General features: G+C 43.3%; 1 protein-coding gene and 1 long non-coding RNA gene across 3 annotated transcripts in view; both read left to right on the top strand.

The window, feature by feature from the left end:
• Positions 1–20,922, top strand: part of LOC143508862 (uncharacterized) — a 128,446-nt gene that overhangs the window by 95,789 nt on the left and 11,735 nt on the right. The gene's annotated exons all lie outside the window — the stretch shown is intronic.
• On the top strand, positions 6,100–15,254 carry LOC143501045 (extracellular calcium-sensing receptor-like). 2 transcript variants are annotated; one of them, XM_076994753.1, is made up of 6 exons: positions 6,100–6,363; positions 6,565–6,868; positions 7,340–8,125; positions 8,320–8,544; positions 8,912–9,035; positions 9,508–15,254. In XM_076994753.1, exons 1-6 carry the CDS (start codon positions 6,128–6,130, stop codon positions 10,413–10,415), a joined length of 2,583 nt encoding a protein of 860 aa, XP_076850868.1. In that variant the 5' UTR covers positions 6,100–6,127; the 3' UTR covers positions 10,416–15,254. The 2 variants fall into 2 exon arrangements, with proteins under 2 accessions (XP_076850868.1, XP_076850867.1); XM_076994752.1 differs by lacking the exon at positions 6,100–6,363 and having other exon boundaries at positions 6,668–6,868; positions 7,402–8,125.

Raw genomic sequence — 20,922 nt, 5'->3', positions numbered from 1 at the left:
GTGCACATAGAGAGGATGAGCAGGCTTTGATAAGATTTGTTGGAAGGGGATCAAGAATGCAGGTTGTAGGCTTAGCTTTCTTAATAAGATGGGAAGAAGGGCATAGCAATAGATCAGGAATGAACTTAGGGGTAGCATTAACTGAGTGGCGAGAGGTTATCTGTTGATGGATGTTTTGGATTTTAGAGTAAAAAAATGTCATAAACATATTGCATAATTTAACAGAATGCAATTGAGTAGGTGGGCAGTCATGGCCTAGCGGTTAGGGAACTGGTCTTGTGACCGGAGGGTCGCAGGTTCGATCCCCAGGCCATGACTGAGGTGCCCCTGAGCAAGGCCCTTAACCCTCAATTGCTCACTTGTATAAAAAATTAGATAAAAATGTAAGTCGCTCTGGATAAGGGCGTCTGCCAAATGCCATAAATGTAAATGTGATGTGACCGGTGGTTGGAGCATATTATTTACAGAACGGAAAAGAGCGTGGGTGTTGCCCTCAGAAGCCGTAAACAATGTCCGATAATAAACAGATTTTGCAGCAGAAATAGCTTCCTTGTAATGCATTAGGTGGCTGTGGTACATTTCCTTGTGTGCTGTAAGTCCACTTTTCTTGAACAGGCACTCGAGCTGTCATCCTCTAGATTTTAAGTGGCGCAATTCGGTGGTGTACCATGGCGCAAGCATGGTACAAGCAAATGAAACTGTCTTCGTTTTTAGTGGGGTGTATTTATCCAAAAGGTAGTGTAACTCTGTGTTATACTGGCATAAGAGAGACTCAGGGGAGACATAACCGGAGTTCCATTGTATAGAACTCATTTCAGATGATAACTGAGTCTGATCAATGTTCTTTATGTTGCGAAACGAAATAACTCGAGGACTGGCTTTCACAGCAGGTAGTGTTGCAGTGAATGAGATCAGATGGTGGTCAGAGATGGGAAGTTCCATAGCTGCACAGTTCAGAGCAGTGATCCCAGAGCAGCAGATGAGATCAAGAGTATGCCCTTTGCGGTGTGTTGGAAAATCCACAAGCTGTTGCAGACCAAATGTGTTGATGCATGACAAAAAGTCCTTGGTAATTGTATTACCTTTATTATCCATGTGGATATTAAAGTCTCCCAAGACTATAAGATTCTGTGTCATAGAGCAGATTGATGTTAAAAACACTGAAAAGTCGTTTAAAAAGGCAGCATTGAACTTAGGTGGACGATAGATTGTAGCTAAGATGGTAGGAGATGGTCCGTTAATTTGGATTGTAGCAGATTCGAATGATGGCTGATGACACTGGACACTTTCCACTTCTCATTATAGAGAATAGCGATACCGCCCCCTCGCCCTGTGACGCGGGCTTCACTGGTAAACACAAACCCGGAAGGAATGCACTGATTTAACTGAAAAAAAATCACCAGGTTGCTGCCACGTCTCCGTTAAACAGAGAAAGTCGAAGTTATGGTCCGTGAGTAGATCGGAGACCAGAGGGCTCTTATCAGAGAGAGAGCGGATATTCAGCATTCCGATGTTGAAGTTGTTAACGCTGTGAACGCTGTTAGCCGATCTAGCGAAGGTAGCCAACACATCCCGATTAATAGACCGGGCACAGCGGCTACTTACTGGTCGCGGTAAAGAAGTCCAGAGAGATCGTATAGGCTTGCTGTCATCAAATGTAAATCTGCGGCGAGATCCACGGTGGACATATTTACGGTGTGGGAGACAGGAGATATCCCGATGGCGAGACAGAGCTGGTGGTTGTTCAAGTGACTGGGCCCGAAGGCGTAGCCGAAGAAGTCCTTGAACTGTATATTTAAAAGTGGGTATATCCGTCACACTAGGCATAGCGCTAAATAAAAGTGAAATAATACAATACAATAATAATAATTGTAACAATAATAATTGAAACAATAATACAACAATAATACACAACAATACACGAAACTTCGGTAAAAACACGGTAAGGGTAGCGGCAGCGTGCACCCATCACGAGAGCCCAATCAAAGACCTTATGAGTAAATCATGAAATTCAAGCATAAACCCAGTAAAATGTATATAATTTTTATACAAATCTGTAAAGGAGTCACAAAAGGAATTCTAAAGTGAGTCATAACATAACTATGTTGCCAAAAGTATTTGCTCACCTTCCTTGAATCACATGAGCTCCCAGTCCTGATCTATAGGGTTCAATATCACATTGGTCCACCCTTTATAGCTAGAACAGCTTCAACTCTTCTGGGAAGTCTGTCCACAAGATTCAGGAGTGTGTTTATGGGGATTGTGTTTATGGGGATGGGGACCATTCTTGAACGATAAGGCCTGGCTCTCCGTCTCCGCTCTAATTCACCCCAAAGGTGTTCTATCAGGTTGAGGCCAGACTCTGTGAAGGCCAGTCAAGTTCATCCACACCAGACTCTGTCATCCATGTCTTTATGGACCTTGCTTTGTGCACTGGTGCACAGTCATGTAGGAAGAAGAACCACAAAGTTGGGAGCATGGAATTATGCAAAATGTCTTGGTATGCTGAAGCATTCAGTTCCTTTCATTGGAACTAAGGGGCCAAGTCCAGCTCCTGAAAAACAACCCCACACCATAATTCCCCCTCCACCAAACTTTACACTTGGCACAATGCCGTCAGACAAGTACCGTTCTCCTGGGAACTGCCAAACCAAGACTCGTCCACCAGATTGCCAGATGGAGAAGCACAATTCATCACTCCAGAGAATATGCCTCCACTGCTCTAGAGTCCAGTGGCGGCGTGCTTTACACCACTGCATCTAACGCTTTGCATTGCACTTGGTTTGGATATTTGCATGTCTGTCATGACTGACTGCAGAAAGTTGCCAACCACTTTGCACTATGCGCTTCAACATCCACTGACCCCACCCACTCCATCAGTTGCCCTACCACTTCGTGGCTGAGTTGCTGTCATTCCCAAACACTTCCATTTTCTTATAATACAGCGGATAGTTTACTGTGGAATATTTATGAGTGGAAAAGCCTGACATAAATAGAAACCGCCAAATTTCCACCACATTACTCAAGTAAGCTCAGTAAGCATTTTACTCTGTGTTTTATTCAATTAGTTTACTATTTTAATAATCTCACCAATTATTTTGGGCTCCATTTTAGTGGTATCACAAAAATAGCATAAGTTGTTGAGGAATTAGCATGCAAATGCTAAGAAATGTAGTGTAATTCTACATACTGCACCAAAAACACCCACAGTGGGTCAACAGTGGGTCAACACTCACAGGGATAGGCTTAAACACTCAGAGGACTAATAGATTCTGTAACGGGGAACAGAGGCGGCCGAAGGCGAGGATTGCATTGAATCGTCTTTATTCTCCATTCATCAAAAGCAACAAAATAGCTAACACAAAGAACTGCAAAGCAGCAAACTTAAGTAGCTTCCAATCTATTGGCACCGCTAAGGGAAGGAGGTCCAGAGCTGAGCTCCAGCGGGGCAATGTGCATCACTGGAACGAATGACCTGTGGAAATAAATAGGGCCACAACATAGCACAACAGGTGCTAGTAATGTGGTGATTGGGACCGAGGGAGTGGTTTGGTGCTTGGGGGCGTGTGTTGTGAGGCAGTGCGAACTGACACGCGCCCTCTGGCGACGGCCCGGCCTCCCCACCGTGACAGAGCCCCCCCAAAGGTCCCTCCTGCCGACTACCACGGGGCCGCCCCGTTCTCCTCGGGGCCGGCCAATCCGGATGTTCCCTGTGAAAGTCTGAGATGAGCCCAGAACCTGGGAGGCCAGAATCCATGAGCGCTCCTTAGGACCGCAGCCAACCTAGTCCACCAGGTACTGCATCCGTCCCTTGCGACGCCTGGAGTCCACAAGCCACTCCACAAGATAGGCAGGGCCGTCAGACAGCTGCAATGGAGAGACAATGGCCGTTGTCACCACGTTGCCCCTCCCTGTACAGTTTCAAGGCGGACACATGGAACGCACGGGAAGCACGCCGGTCTTCGGGCTGATCTTGTAAGTTACCGGGTTAACATGCTTGAGAATAATGTAGGGGCCCGGGTATCTCTCCCCCAGCTTGCTTCTCCTGCCCAGGCGTCCATCGCCGGTAGACACCCACACGTTGTCACCCACCTGGTAGGAGGGGGCCTCACTCCTCCTTCGGTCCGCCTTGAGTTTGAACCGTCTGATAGCATCCCTCAGGCGCCGATGGGTGTCCTTCCACACATGCTGGGTGTGTGCTCTCCTGAAGTCTACAACAATCTCCTTCGTCTTCTTAACATTCAAAAAGAGATTGTTGTGACTGCACCATGAGGCCAGGTGGCTCACCTCAGGAACAGGAACTCTCACCACACACGCGAGGTAAACTGCAAACCGAACTGCCGGAAACCGTGACGAAACAGAAGATCCGCCGTCTCCCACATAGTGGGCAGGCTAGGTAGTGGAAGGAATCGAACCATCTTTGAGAACCTGTCTGTTACCACCAATATGACTGTGTTACCTTCCGACGGGGGGAGATTGTGATGAAGTCAAGGGCAAAGTGTCTCCATGGCTGCTCGGGCACAGGGAGAGGAAGGAGCTTGCCCACTGGAGGCGTACGCGGCACCTTGCATTGCGCGCACACAGTGCAGGAGGCTACGTGGTTTAACACGTCAGGGTGTAATCCAGGCCACCAATACCTGGCTCCCAGTAACTGGGCTGTTTTGGAGGCCCCAGGATGTCCCGTTCCCACCGACGTGTGTGCCCAGGTGATAAGGGCAGTGCACTGTGTGGGGGGCACGTACCTGCGGTGTGGTGGACAGCTCAGATGTGGATTTGCTGCAGCAATCGCCCTGTCGATCTCCCAATCCACGGTTCCTAGGAAACACTCAGGGTTTAACACTGGCTTGTCACTGGTGGATTCCTTACTGCCCGGGAAGGACCTAGATAGCGCATCCGCTCGTTGGTTCTTCTCCCCAGGCCGGCACGTAACCTGGAAGCGAATCTGGAGAAGAACAGTGACCATCGGGCTTGGTGAGCGTTCATGCGTTTGGTGGTTTTTATGTACTCGAGGTTCTTGTGATCGGTGACGACTGTAAACGGGTGTTTTGCCCCCTCGAGCCAGTGACGCCATTCACCAAAAGCCTTATGCATAGCCAGCAGCTCACGGTCACCCACACCGTAATTGCGTTCTGCTGCAGTTAGCTTCTTAGAATAGAAGGCTATTGGTCGGAGCAAGCTGTTTTTCTTTGGGCGTTGCGATAATACAGTGCCTACACCAACTATATAATGTGCAGTGTCCTGTGCTCATCGTTGTTTGAGTCTACATGTTTATGTGTCTACGTGTCATAGTTAAATGTGCGCATCCGCGCTGTGTGTAATAAATAAACGTGGGTCTGTGCAAAGCCGGAGTGGATTTGTGCCTCGTCCTTCCAGCCGCACTCACCGTCACACTGATGTGTAATTATGATTACTGGTTATGACATCATCAAACTGGACATTTAAAGAGATGTCTAGTTTGGACATTCAATTGTTGCACACGTCTTTTCACATTCTGTAACAACCAAAGATCAATGTAACAATAGATCAACAATGTAACAATGCAAAATATTAACATAACAATACTAATACCAAGATCAATGTAACATAGACCAACAATGTATGTAACAATACAAAAGATCAACATAACACTAATACAAATATGTTATACAGTATGTAGACAATTTTTGGCAATTTTTGTCAGTTAAGAAACTAAATACATATGAAGCTTAGTTGACTCAGTTTCAGATATTGTGTACTAAATTTCTGTTTCAAACATGATGACCTCAGTGTGGGGGACCTGCAGTATGGACCACAAACTACATAATCTGAGGACTACAAAAGCCATTTAAAATTTTATGTAATGTGAGCTGCACTTTACTTATTAATTATATATTTTTACTAAACCATTTGCTCCTTTTTGGTAATTTTGGGTGAAATTATTTATTAGAAAATCTACACTTGCTGTAGTTTGATCCTGTTTCTGTTGTAATGATGAAATGCACACCAAAACAATGAATAAATAACCACACCTCCACTGCCAAAGTTCACACCCACATTTACTGACAAGCCTTCACTACAAGGCTGCTATTTAAACCACTATAGATCAGACGTCCAGATCTTCAGAGTGCTGGGAGGCACCAAACCCACCATGCAGAACACTTCAAGTCTTGTGCCATTTGTATCAGTGCTGTGGATGACTGCGTTCAGCCCTGCAGGATGTAAAGCAAACCCAGTCATCTGCAGACTGTCGGCTGAGCCACAGATACCTAGTCTTTCTATGAATGGAGATTTTATAATTGGAGGGATCTTCACCATTCATTACTACATGAACTTAGAACAGAACACCTACACCAGGCTACCAGGACAGCTGCAGTGTTCTGGGAGGTCTGTGGAGGGCAGAGTGAACTGCACACAGACCACAACATTATGTTACAACTACAATGAAATTATTAAATAAGGATTATATGGTTTTTTTGTATTTATGTTTTGTTCATGGCACATAAAATGCTCACGATAAGCACACCAGAAGCTTTGAGATTGCCTGAAGTTTCCTAATTTTTTTCATGTTTTCCTGTTTCCAAACAGCATGGATTTCAGGGAGCTGCGCTTCGCACGTGCCTTGGCGTTCACTATTCACGAAATCAATAACAGAACGGATCTCCTGTCGGGCGTCACGTTGGGCTACAAGATATACGACTCGTGCTCTGCCGTGCCGATGGCAGTTAAAGTTGCGTTTCAGTTTGCGAACGGCCTGGACCCCGTCTTTAATGACAGCAAGTCCTGCCCAAAAGCACCTGCACCTGCCGCTGTGTCTGGTGTCGTCGGAGAGTCTTCTTCCACTCCGTCAATTAGCATGGCCAGAATCTTCGGTCTTTTTGGAATTCCACAGGTAAATATCTCTATCTCGCGTAGGCTCTATCCTATCTGCAGATACAGATTTATACAGACGTTTTGCCTAATGTAGGCATATATATATATATATATATATATATATATATATATATATATATATATATATATATATATATATATATATATATATATATATACTGCTCAAGAAAAATAAAGGGAACACTAAAATAACACATCCTAGATCTCAGTTAATAAAAATCTTTGAAATCAGTTGAAAATCTCTCATTTCTACCTGTTGTCTGTTCCATTTGCACAAGAGCAGATGAAATTGATTCACAATCAGTGTGGCTTCCTATCTGAACACGAAGTGTGGATGACTTGGAGTTACATTGTGTTGTTTAAGTGTCCCCTTTATTTTTTTATATTTATATATATAGGTAGGTAATAGGCTAATAGATAAACTCCAACAGGCTTATTATATAACATCTCGTTTCTTACTAAATTACAGGTCAGTCACTACGCAACCTGCGCTTGTCTGAGCGATAAACGTCAGTTTCCTACTTTCTTTAGGACGGTACCCAGTGACTACCACCAAGCGGCTGCACTGGCGAGAATGGTGAAGTATTTCGGTTGGACATGGATTGGGGCAGTGCGCAGCGACTCAGACTATGGAAACTACGGAATGGCAGCGTTTCTAAAGGCTGCGCAGGAGGAGGGGATCTGTGTGGAGTACTCTGAGGCTTATTACAGGACACAACCGCGTAGTAAACTGAAGAGAGTGGCAGACGTCATCCGTAGATCAACGGCCCGAGTAATAGTAGCGTTTCTTGCGTCAGGTGACATTACGTTTCTCTTAGAGGAACTGACAAGAGAACCTATGCCTACGCTTCAGTGGATCGGCAGCGAAACATGGATCACAGACCCAGGCTTTCTAAAATTTAACATGTGTGCAGGCGCCTTAGGTTATGGAGTCCCTCGGTCAGTTATCCCAGGTCTTCATGAATTTCTTCTAGACCTCTCTCTAGCACAAGTATCGAAATCGGACTTGTTAACGGAATTTTGGGAGCGCTCCTTTAACTGTAGCCTAAAAGGTCGAACACATGCGTCAGTGGACGTGCGTCAATGTGACGGCAGTGAGGACATCAACGCGCTACAGAACCCATACACAGACACGTCTCAGCTGCGTAACACTAATATGGTGTACAAAGCCACGTATGCCATAGCGCATGCTATCCACGGTGTTATTTGTAATGATACACACTGTGACAAGACCATTAAATTTTCACCATGGCAGGTATAAAATTACTTTATTTTTTTATGTATTGGTCACTCAGTTTGGTTCCAAAATTGGTTCCTATTTGCATATTCGTGGTGGATGAAGCAGTATTTGTAGACGTGGCACTTGTTATCTATAGCTGAGTAGTATTGTCTGTATAGGGAATTCACAGTGCCATGACGTATTTTTTGTTTGTTTGTTTACTTCTGCAGCTATACAACGAGCTCAAGAAAGTTAACTTCACCACAAAAAATGGCTATAAAGTCAACTTTGATTCTAATGGAGATCCTGCAGCTGTCTATGAGCTCATAAACTGGCAGTTTAAGAATGATGGCACGTTAAATATGGTGACAGTGGGCTATTATGACTCGTCCAAACTGAGAGGACAGGAGTTCAGAATGAGCAGTGCTATCAGCTGGGTGGGAGGACAGACTGAGGTATTGTATAACACTGTATATTATCAATCTTTGTGGTTGCTATACTGTAGTGTGAAACTTCCTCTTTAATGGAGGACCTTGGGCAAGACTACCACTACATTTGTCTACCTCTGAAACATGGTAAAACAAATGCAGTAAATATTGCACTCTCAGTACTTACTCCAAAAAGAGGAGAGTGTCTTAAAACCCAGGACAGAGCTGCATAATTCATAATTTCTCCAGTTTACACATACCTCATTTGATTCTTAAAATGTCATAAATAAATAATGTGAGCATATTTTAAAGTACAGGAAGCCCCAAGAAATAAATAAAATTAAAAAAATTTAAAAAAAGGATTTCATACAGTTGTGTCTAATTTTATTCCCAGGTTCCAGCGTCTGTGTGCAGTGAGAGCTGTCCTCCAGGCACCAGGAAAGCTGTACAGAAGGGAAGGCCTGTCTGCTGCTACGACTGTATACCATGTGCAGAGGGACAGATCAGTAACAAGACAGGTTCTGTATCATATCTTTGTACTGGTGTCAACATAGAATAGAGTAATATATATATATGTATTGTTAACCAGTTACTCGGTCTTTCAGTTAGACTGTATTTGTGCAGCACTGCATGCTTTTTTGCCTCGTCTGGTGTTTTTACATCGCTTATTCTGACTACAAATTGTAATAAACTGTTCCTATGTCTGCGAACATCTGCCCTTGCCGTCATGTCTGTGCCTTTACAACCTGTATCATACCAAGTATACCAACATTGTATCACACAGTAACCCTTAAGGGGAACCTAGACTCAAAATGAAAACCCATCCTCATTTGAGACACACCAGACAGTTAGTTGAATTATGGTCCTGGGTAAAACTCTTTTATTGGAGATAATTGCTATTTTCATGATCCATGTAATGTGCACTGTTATGTAAACTCCTACTGTAGGGTTCAGACTATTCAAACTTTGCTTTTTTTTCTAATCTTTCAGACTCTTTGAATTGTCTGCGCTGCCCTCCTGAGTTCTGGCCAAACACCAAACAAGACAGCTGCCTCTCCAAACCTGTTGAGTTCCTGTCTTGGGATGACACTCTAGCCATCATTCTGACAATGTTTTCCATCACTGGGGCCTTCATGGCAGTATGCATAGCTGCTGTCTTCTACAGTCACAGGACGTCTCCCATCGTCAGAGCCAACAACTCAGAGCTGAGCTTCCTGCTGCTCTTCTCTCTGATTCTGTGTTTCCTCTGTTCACTTACTTTCATTGGACCGCCCTCTGAGTGGTCCTGTATGCTGCGCCACACAGCGTTTGGGATCACCTTCGTCCTCTGCATCTCCTGTGTTCTGGGGAAAACAATAGTGGTGTTAATGGCCTTCAGGGCTACACTTCCAGGCAGTAATGTCATGAAATGGTTTGGGCCTCTACAGCAGAGACTCAGTGTTCTTGCCTTCACTCTTATACAGGTCATTATTTGTGTGCTTTGGTTAAACATTTCACCTCCTTTTCCTTTCAGAAATCAATACAAGGAAAAGATCATCTTGGAATGTGGTTTAGGTTCTGCTGTAGGTTTTTGGGCTGTTCTGGGTTATATAGGACTCCTGGCTCTTTTATGCTTTATATTGGCTTTTCTAGCACGGAAGCTGCCTGATAACTTTAATGAAGCCAAATTCATCACATTCAGCATGCTTATATTCTGTGCAGTTTGGATCACCTTTATTCCAGCTTATGTCAGCTCTCCTGGAAAATTCACTGTAGCTGTGGAGATATTTGCCATTCTGGCCTCAAGCTTTGGATTAATCTTTTGTATTTTTGCTCCCAAATGTTTTATAATTATATTTCGGCCAGAGCAGAATACTAAGAAGCACCTTATGGGTAAAGTTCCTTCTAAAGCACTTTGACACCATCTGAATAGGAGATGTAACATGAAGGTCCAGTGATTTATACAAAATGTTAATTACATATTCATGTTTTATGTTTTTGTATAAATACAAATAGTGGTAACACGTTTTACCGCCCTTTTCCAGTCACAGCAGCAATTTTGAAATGCTACCTGAAAATTTCAATCCCTATGGAACTGCATAAACAAATTCTTTAGTATCTTTAAATTTTTTTTCCGATTTCTTGATTGCATAGTTCTGTAAATACCGCAGTTCCGCAGTTGCGTGCTTGCACCGTTTGTGCTGGGCTTTCCGTGTTCTTGTGATTAAAGTTTATGTTTCACCGTGAACGTCGTTGTGTCTGTCTCCTCCACAACGCGTTACAGAAATTCCATTCCACGCGTTACAGAAATTCCAATTCCTAATTCCATTTCTGATTGGAATTAGTTGTGCTGTGTTTTTCTTGGGATTGTCTTCTGGTTTTAAGGTAGGCCTTGGATTACATTACTTTCAGCTTGATTCTGCTAGTCTGTAGTCTACTTGGTATCTATTGTTGTCATTAGTGAATTCAGCTGTCTTAGTTTCGGGTTAGGAAGTGTGAATAACTGAGGAGGCGGGACCACATATTGACTGCTGCTGTTTAAATAAGTGGCTGTCTGTAGCGGTTAGAGACATCCTCTACTCTTCAATCAACTGAAGCCCATCTTAATTTTTTGGTTAAGTATCACACCTTCATATACTACCTTCATTCATTTATTCATCATGTTTTTCCATCCCTGTTCTTACTCCCTATAGTTGCCGTCAATTCAAACATCACTGCAGAAAACGCACTACCAGTAACCTCATCTACCCTCCACTCTCAACAAACACCCCGATCATTGCGACCGGGGGGCTCTGGAACTGCCAGTCTGCAGTCCAGAAAGCAGACTTCATCACAGCCATTGCAGCTCATCAGTCCCTTGACTTCTTGGCCCTAACAGAGACATGGATCACCCCAGAGAACTCTGCTACTCCTGCTGCCCTGTCATCTGCATTTTCCTTCTCGCACTCTCCAAGACAGACTGGAAGGGGAGGTGGCACTGGATTGCTTCTGTCCAGTTGCTGGCGCTTTTCTCCTTGCACTTTCCCACAAATTACCATCTCAACATTTGAGTATCATGCTGTCACTGTATGCTTCCCAACCACACTTCACATCATTGTTGTTTATCGTCCACCCTGCACCCTAGGTAACTTCACTGAGGAATTGGACACACTTCTGAGCGTCCTCCCTAATGATGAAACTCCTCTTCTTCTGCTTGGTGACTTCAACCTCCCAACAGATAAACTACAATCATCTGGCGTTCTTCCCCTGCTGTCATCATTCAACCTCAACCTCACCCAGTCTTCTCCAACACACAGAGCAGGCAATGTCTTAGACCTGGTCTTCACTAGACCACCTGCAGTGATGGACATTGCAGTAACTCCTCTCCACTGTTCAGATCATCACCTTGCCACCCAGTGCTGTGGGCAGCTGTGAGTCGGAGGAGAGGAGCGCACCGCTTTTGGTACTTCCCAAGAAGAAGGAGTCTGGTGAGTCCCTAGCGGTGGGTGTAGGCACCTTTGCCCTCACCCCTCCCGACCATGAGTCCGGGAGTGAAGACCCCGAAGAGGAGTCGGATGCGCCGCTATACGTGAGTGTAGGCGCTCTCGTCATGACAACCCCCGAGGAGGAGTTCGGGAGCGGTGAATCCGAGGAGGAGGAGAGTGAGGGCGAAGACAGCTGCCCTTCCCCCGTGTCTGCAGCTCCCCAGACGTCGGACGAGAAGCCTGAGGAAGAAGTGGACAGCCCCATCCCGTTGGTCCACTCGGCGTTCACCGAGCGCTCCGGTGAGGAGGAGAAGGAAGAGGAGGTTAGCCCTCCCCCTTCTGTTTACTCTGTATACAGATCTTCATGTATCATTACTCACAAACTGAATTGGGAGAATTTGCATAAACACTGGTGTAAAAAAAAAGATAACCCCAGTGAAATTCTAAGTTAAAATAGTTTCTGCTTTGAGATAATCTATGGTTTTTAGGTATCTGTTAAATAAATCTGTCTCACTTATTTGAGAATATCAGGTAATTTTATTGGACAAGATAATTAACTATATGTATTGAAGTATATTTGAATTGAATTGAATATTTAAGATTGAATTGAATTGAGTAACACCAGGTACTCAGAACAAGAATAAGGGTCCATAAGTAATTAAATAATGGGACAATGTAAAAGGCTGAGTATGAAGAAGGCAGTCCAAGTCTGCAACAGAATAGCAGAACGGGCTGAAATCCCAGGGGGCGAGGTAGTAGACAGAAACACTACGTAGATGTCCAGGGCCAGAAATTAAGAGCGCAGACCAGAATGAGCAATCCAGGGAGCATGTAAAAGGTACAAGAGGGGCGAGACAAAGGCAGAAGTCAAAAGACAGTCAGTAATACAATCAAAAGGTAGGCAAACAAAATTTCACTTAGAAACAACTCAGTATATTCTCAGAATGAGTAGGCAATACTTTGCAATGGGATGTTGATACAGGCAAGTATAAATAGGAGACAATCAGCCATAAAGTGCAACAGTTCAAGAGTGGTCTCTACTGTAGGTGATGAGGACCTCTGGTGGTGGGCTAGGGGAGTGACAACAGATCTCACACTCCCTCTTAAGTTTTTGAAAGTGCAGTTCAAGTGAGTTCAGTAATTATTAGTTTTTACAGTGTCAGATATTTAGAACTCAGGGGTGAGATTGGCCAAGTGCAAAGTGTAAAATCAGGTCGCCAGTCAGGCGTATCATAAAGCCACATCAGAAAGAGGGCAATTCGCAAACAGGAAGAGGAGGCCTTGTGTGCACCAGCAGGGTCATGATGAAAACAAGGCCATTGGTTACATTGAAAATGGAGAAGTGGGAAATCACGTGCCAATAGTTGAGTGTAATACATGCAAATCACATTAAATTTCTGCTTGGATTGACTTACAACATCCTTCTGTAATGATACGGCACAAACCCTCTCTGTATAGGAGCCCTTGGTACAGTGTGCCTGTCACGGTTGTTTTGCTGATGCCACTCTCTCCGTTAGTCTGCCTTCTGTTTCACATGTCCCTGGTTAGTGTGTGTATTTAAACCTTTGTGTTTGGCCCCTGTTATTGGTTGTTGAATTGTCACTTTGTGTTTGCTGCTTTGTTTGTGTACATCGTATTAACAAATGTTTCAAGTTTGCACCACTCTCTTGTCATGGACTCCTCCAACCCAGGGATTCCCAGCCTTGAGGATGCTGGAGGATTTCCCCTGGAATGTTTATTATCAGGGTTCCATGCTGCTCTGGAGTTGCAAGGACAAGTACTTGACTATCACCATAGGCATTCAAAACATCAGAGCCTGGCTGTGTCTAACACCTTATCAGTGTAGTGATTCAGAATCAGATGCAAACACTGAGATGTTGACTGAATCTTCACACAAAACATACTGCTCATTATGAAGGTAGTCAGGCTAAGAACAAAACAGAATACAAAAAATACAGAGAGAGGCTAGAATCAATGCAACAGCTGTGGAATAGGAATACTGGCAGAACAAACAACGAAGACTAAATGAAAACAGAGGCTAAATACAGATGCAAACAAGGAAGTAACTCAGAGCACATGGGATAGCTAACTAGGGGGCCGAGTTACAGATCAGGGGGGTATTCCAAGCGAGAAAACCGGGTAAGTTAACTCATAGTTCACGGAAACTCGAGGTTTTGCGTTCCAGAAACCGAGCTTAGAGAGAACCCGAGTCAGTTACTATAGCAACTTATGCTCTGATGCTAACCTGCTCGCTGGCAGGTTAACTTGGACCTGAACCAGAGTTACAAACACGTCATCATGACGTGTCCTTTCCTCGAGGATCATGTGGATATTGAAGCTCAGTTTATTCGCTGAGTTCTTCGTCGGGAACGCCTTATAAAACCCCGAATAGACATAGGCCTATCATTTTCCGATTATTTTTTAATGAACATTATCGTTTTTCAGCACAATCCATTACTTACATCAATAACATTATTAGGAGTCACATTTCAAATATTACACATCGCGGATCAGCCCTAAATTCTCTCCAGGTTGTTATACATCGCTCTTCGTTTTTTGCTAGTGGAAGTTTTTTTTTTTATAATGTAGGAGATGTGGGATCTGTCAGCAAAGCTACTGTATGTCGGTCTGTCCGAAAACTATGTCTGGCATTAAATTGACTAATGCCCAGTTTGGTGGTGTTTCCTGGGCATAAGCCAGTTATGGACATCAAAGATGAATTCCACAGCATCGTTGGTTTGTCTTTAATTCACAAGGACAATAAAGAAATTAAGCAAAGGAGAAGCAGTATATAACAAACTTCATTCCATTTACATTTTAAAGATTTCCTAGAGTGATTGGATGCATTGATATGCTACCTATTCCAGCACCATTAGAACATTAAGGCGATTACATAATCAGAAAATCCATCCATAGCATTAATGTACAGGTACTAACCTTTATAATACTTAATGAATAATGTACTTATCTTTAATGGTAACAAAAATAACCAGTCCACCAGCCATTTGGCACCATGCACTTTATCCCTGTCCCATTTACCTACCTCACACCCACTCACTGTACATATTGTACTTATATTTTTATATTTCATACCTTATACTGTTATCTATTTTACATTTTTTTTTACCTTGCTTATTTAATGTCTATTGCCTGGCTTGCACCATGACCGTCTTGCACTATGTTGTCCTGCACTATGTTGTATGTAATTGCTGCTGTGATATTTTGTAGTATGTAATTGCACTGAAGCCTAGCCTAAAAGTGTTTCGTTGTGCTGTACAACCCTGTTTCAGCATACTGACAATAAAGTTGAATTGAATTGAACTGACCGTTCTCCCCATCAAGATCATGTGATGCTTCCCCCCTCATCACAAATGTTAAAGCCAGATGGCCAGGATCCGTGTATGATTCCACACTGTACAACAAATCTGAATAGAGTAGGCCTGAGGTAGTTATGCTAGTTATTCACATGCAGTGTAATAGTTAAATCATTGCAAACCCTAGTGTGATTATAGGACACTATGACGGCCTCCTTCATGGAGACAGAGGGTATCCCTGCCTGTCCTATAGGCCCACCTTATGACTCCCTATTCAGATCCTGCACCTGGACCACAGTCCCGCTACAATCAGGCCCACAGCAAAACCAGGGCAAGAATTTAAATGACCCTAGGAATCCTTGAGGCCAGGTTCCAGTCCCTGAAGGGGCTCAGAGTAACCCCTGATAGGGCGTGCCACATAATAATGGCATATGTGGTATTACACAACATTGCAATCATCCATGAAGAGCGACAGCCTACCATCTCTGACATGCCCACAGATGAGGAACCTTACATGCATGTGGGTGACAACAGAGATGGTGGAGTTGTCAGAGACTCCATCTGCAATCACTGCTTTCCACATTAAATCATGCACCACCACCCACCCCACCATCCACCCTGTAACCTTTTAATATACATTACAGTCAAATTCACTGTTATGATTCATTATTTCATTTTTCCTGTAAATAAATATATTTTAGAAAATATTTTAAGAAGATATAGTTATGTACAGCCATACCACTTTGTACAATATTCTTATACTTCATTTTTATCTGATGCCATGTGTGTTTCACACCACTCAGATTAGACCTGGAATTAGTAAGTGTTTAATAAAAAAAAAAATTTACAAACTCAATACAATATTATAAAGGTGGAGAAAATAATAATATGATCGCACCCTTCTGCTAAATATAAAAATATCATTTTCACTCACGCATTAACTCTGTTGGCAATTTTTTGACATGATGACTGCCTTTCTCTAGCAGCTACCGCAGTATTACATTTACGTTTAATAATATCTAAATATTCTGCATACGCAGTCATTAATACTTCAAGCTACAGTGGTGTGAAATACGATGTTCGGCTGATTTTCGCGTTTAAGTCCATGATAAATCCTATTTATCTGCGTTCCATTAAGAATGCCTTTCATAGTTACGCATGAACGCGCTTCTGTCTGGGTCAACCTACTCAGAGTTGAGCGAACCTGATTACTTTAACTCCAATCAGCTGTTTTGGAACCGAAAACTCTGAGTATGTCAGATCGGGGTAAGACAACTCAGAGTTCAGGGTTAAGTTTAGAGTTTGTTAAACCCGCTTTCTAGAATACCCCCCAGAGCTGCTGGACTACAAATTACAGAGCACATGGCAAAATAAACAAAGGAACACAAGGAAACCATGGAATACGAGAAAAAGTTTGACAGGGTGGTGAGGGTGGTGCCAGAACAGCACAGTAAAAAGTGTTTTTGCGAGCACCAGCTTGGAGAGAGAATTGAGCCAACCACAGAGAAACAAAATTTTCTGGTCTGATGAGACAAAGATTGAACTCTTTGGTGTGAATGACAGGTGTCATGTGTGACCGGGTGGAGGTTCCCACACCACAGATACCCAAATAAATGAGTTAGGCAAGCTGCTCCACACATCAATAATTTTATTTAGTAACAAATATTAAAATACTATGATGACAAAGCATAAAACTAAAGATATACATAAAACCAGTATTTATACACCGGTGCGTGGGCAATTAAATACATCCACCGATTTCTAGTAAGTAATGTCGATAGAATTGCTTTGCATATGATGTAGCTATATGAGCTTCTTACTGCACTAGCTGTGCACACACAAAAATGTCACAACACCAAAGCTTAGAGCCAAAATAAAAGATAACACGGTAAAACCAATGTGAAACACTCAAACCAAAGAAAAACCAAAGCTAGCATAAGTTGCAGGCTCCATATAACTTATAACACGCACAGCTGGGCAATAAAAACACCTATGACTGACAATAGGGTATTGTAATCTGATGCCGCACGCCCGTGGATAACAGCTGAATAATAGTACACAGAAAACAATTAAGAAAAATATTTTTTTAAAACTAATGCTACTCAAGCGGATACAAAGTCCTACTCTAGGTGTTCGCGTTTAAAGACAATGGTGGGAGGTAACATAATACAGGAAGATGATAAATCCTGCACCTAACATCCGGAGTCATGCAACAGGCTTGGCTAGGATGTATTAACCAACAACTATGATCTAATAATCCTACACAATACTACTAAGAAGACAAGATAGATTTCACACACCCTATGCACACACTAGTTGCTTGAACAGAACACAGCAGCAGCTACAATCTGATACTGGCTCGACAAGGATCCAGAAGCACAGTGCACTATGTTCATGGTCCATTGCCTCAACTGCCAAGTACTCAGACCACCAAACAAACCTGGACTGGCCTTCAAAACAAAGTGACATGGACACACACACACACACAATACCTTGCAAGCTTTTCCTTGGGGTCATCAGGAAGGCACCTCCCTTCGTTGGTGTTTCGATGAATTGAGCCCCCAACACCTCCAGAAGGCTCATCAGTGGAGTCTGGCGTCCCAGACCCACCCCCCTCCAAGCTCACAATGTAGCCCATCACAAAATTTACCAACAACCCTGCTACCCGACGGCTATCGGAAAAGCCAAGTGACAATCCTACCCATCTCTCAACATCACACACACCAAACAATTTATCTCTTCAAGTACTATCCTTACCCCACCTAACCTCAGCCATTCTTAGCCACACCCACTGACTAGATCTCTCAGCTATCGCTGACAACTCCTTTACCACTGCTCTCATCACACAGCCTCTAAATCCAAACTCAGCCAGTAGTCTTGTGGCAGACTTCGCCACGAAACCCCTAGCCCCTACCTCTACAGGTCTAATATGTGCTTGCCAGCCCCGCTCTCTTATCTCAGCCACCAAATCTGCATACTTCAACCTTTTCCTTTCATATGCTGCATCAACTTCATCCTCAAATAGAACAGTTAGCTCTATGAAATACACTATCCGCTTACTTTCAGAATACAACACAACATCTGGCCTCAAGTTTGTGACAACAATACACTCTGGAACCTGCAATTTACAGCCTACATCAACCAACAGTTTCCAATCTCTTGCATCAGCCCACTTACCACCAACTTTTGAAAACTGTGCTGGCTCCTTGCTACGCTGCCCCTCACACACAAACCTAATTACTCCATTGGAACTAGCAACTGGCATGCCATTAACACTAGAAGCGCCAAAGCTCCGGTCATTTGACCGCTGTGACGTCTACTAGAAGCGCCGCCTCTGGTCGACCTAATTATACCTAGAAGCGCCAAGCACCGGTCACTTGACCGCAGCAGCACAAAAAATAATAATATCTTTGCACTGGATCCAATTTCAGAACCCTCCTTTCATGACTTTTCCCAGAATTGTCCTTTTAATAAACTAGTATTTTAAAAGAAACCCTGCACATGCTAGTTTCAATCGATTTCGCTCGTATCTCTGTAATATTGTCGTCGTCGCCTACACTTCAAGACTGTGATTCTCTTTTCTGCCAGCGGGTGTCGCAAAGATTCGTATGTCATTTAATATTTAGTATAACTAAATAAAGATCAATAGTTTTCAAAACTAAATTATTCAAAGTTCAAACTGATTATTGTGTAAAGACAAAACGGAATTCGTCCGTTGAACGAAAGTGAAAGTGTTTCACTTTCCAAAGTCTTAAAATATATACTTTATTTATTAATATTATTTAATATATACTATATATAAGTTTACATCAATGGTTTTCAAACCGTGAGAGCGTCTTGCTTTGCCTAATAAATGCTTTAGTAGTTTGCAGGAATTTTGCGAATGGTAATTAGCCTACTTATCAATATCTCAAAAGAAAATGATCTCTCGGGTATAATCCCTCTTCGCCAGGGCTAGCTGTTAGATACATACATTATGTATGGCTGCTTTTGACACACTGGCATTACAAAAGAATTAAGCAGAATGCAAGTTACGTATGTAAATGCATACCTTTGCGAGCGAAACTGAGATGATGGCATGGGCGGTGCTGTTATGAACACTTTATTCACAATAGCATTCATGAGGCAACGTGAGCTATAAATTCGTCGGGACGCGGCTACACAGTTTGAGTGAAAACTCTGCTTGGGCGATCGAACAGCAACACAGTTTGCTTGAAAGCTCGGTTTTGGCGTTTGAACAGCAACATAGTTTGCGTGACTCCTCGGTTTGGGCGTTTGAACAGCAACACAGTTTGCTTGAAAGCTCGGTTTGGGCGATCGAACAGCAACACAGTTTGCTTGAAAGCTCGGTTTTGGCGTTTGAACAGCAACATAGTTTGCGTGACTCCTCGGTTTGGGCGTTTGAACAGCAACACAGTTTGCTTGAAAGCTCGATTTGGGTGATCGAACAGCAACACAGTTTGCTTGAAAGCTCGGTTTGTGTGATCGAACAGCAACACAGTTTGCGTGACTCCTCGGTTTGGGCGTTTGAAAGGTTGCATAGTGCATTATAAAAATGGCACAGAGAATCATGTACACCCCAAAGCAAGTGCTGGACATGCTGTGCAATATTGATGAGATGGAATCGGAGGGCGAACAATGTGAAGTGTCGGATGGAGAGGGCGAAAGTGAAATGGATCTGAATCTTGAATCTGATTCAGAATCGGACTCTGAAACTGAGTGTGGTGGTGACTCATTTCAGGCCAAAGATGGTACGGTGTGGTTTGAAACTGCTGGCAAACCTCGGGGTAGAGCACAAGAGTGCAATATTGTGAGAGAAACCCTAGGGCCTACGTGTTATGCCAAGGACAAAATTAAAAGTCCACTGACCAGCTTACTGTGTTTGATTGACACAGAAATGTGGGGCGCAATTCTGAAATACACAGAGGCAGAGGCTGAACGAAATAATGCTCAGTTCAAACTAACAGCTGACGAATTGAAAGCATTTGTGGGTCTCGTTTATTTGAGAGGTATAACAGCCGGTAAAAGCATGAAACTTGATGAATACTGGTCTGCTGACTTAGGAAATCCCATTTTCAAAGAGACAATGTCTAGACAGACATTCAGAGATATCATGCGCTATCTGCGCTTTGATGACAAGAGCACAAGGGCTGCCCGCCTTGCGACTGATAAATTTGCTATGATCTCTGAGATATTTGATAAATTTGTGAAAAACAGTATTGCTTCTTACACGCCCGGTGAGAACATAACTGTTGATGAGCAACTGTTCCCAACTAAAGCTCGCTGTCGTTTCACTCAGTACATGGCCAATAAACCCGATAAATTTGGGATTAAGTTCTGGGTGGCCGCTGATGTTGAAACAAAATATATGTTGAACGCCATTCCCTATCTAGGAAAAGATGAAAGCAGGCCGGCTGGTCAACGGTTGTCTGAAAATATTGTGTTGTGTTTGATGGAGCCTTTCACGGGTAAAGGAAGAAATGTAACGACTGACAATTTCTTCACTTCATTGGCACTTGCAAACACCCTTTTGGCGAACAAAACCACTATTGTTGGTACGATGAATAAAATGAGACGTGAGATGCCCCCATGTACACAGGCACAGTCTGAAAGATTTTCCACCAAGGTGTTGCGGGCTGGAAAAATAA

This window comes from Brachyhypopomus gauderio, chromosome 2 (assembly GCF_052324685.1).
Source record: "Brachyhypopomus gauderio isolate BG-103 chromosome 2, BGAUD_0.2, whole genome shotgun sequence".
Classification (NCBI taxonomy): domain Eukaryota; kingdom Metazoa; phylum Chordata; class Actinopteri; order Gymnotiformes; family Hypopomidae; genus Brachyhypopomus; species Brachyhypopomus gauderio.
This window is presented reverse-complemented; position numbering and strand designations above follow the sequence as displayed.

Bases quoted from the DNA above. Each gene is read 5' to 3' on its own strand.
- LOC143501045 (XM_076994753.1), top strand. From the start codon at position 6,128: ATGCAGAACACTTCAAGTCTTGTGCCATTTGTATCAGTGCTGTGGATG. The intron at 6,869-7,339 runs GTAAATATCTCT...ACTAAATTACAG, and splicing joins GTCTTTTTGGAATTCCACAG to GTCAGTCACTACGCAACCTG. The intron at 8,126-8,319 runs GTATAAAATTAC...TTACTTCTGCAG, and splicing joins TTAAATTTTCACCATGGCAG to CTATACAACGAGCTCAAGAA.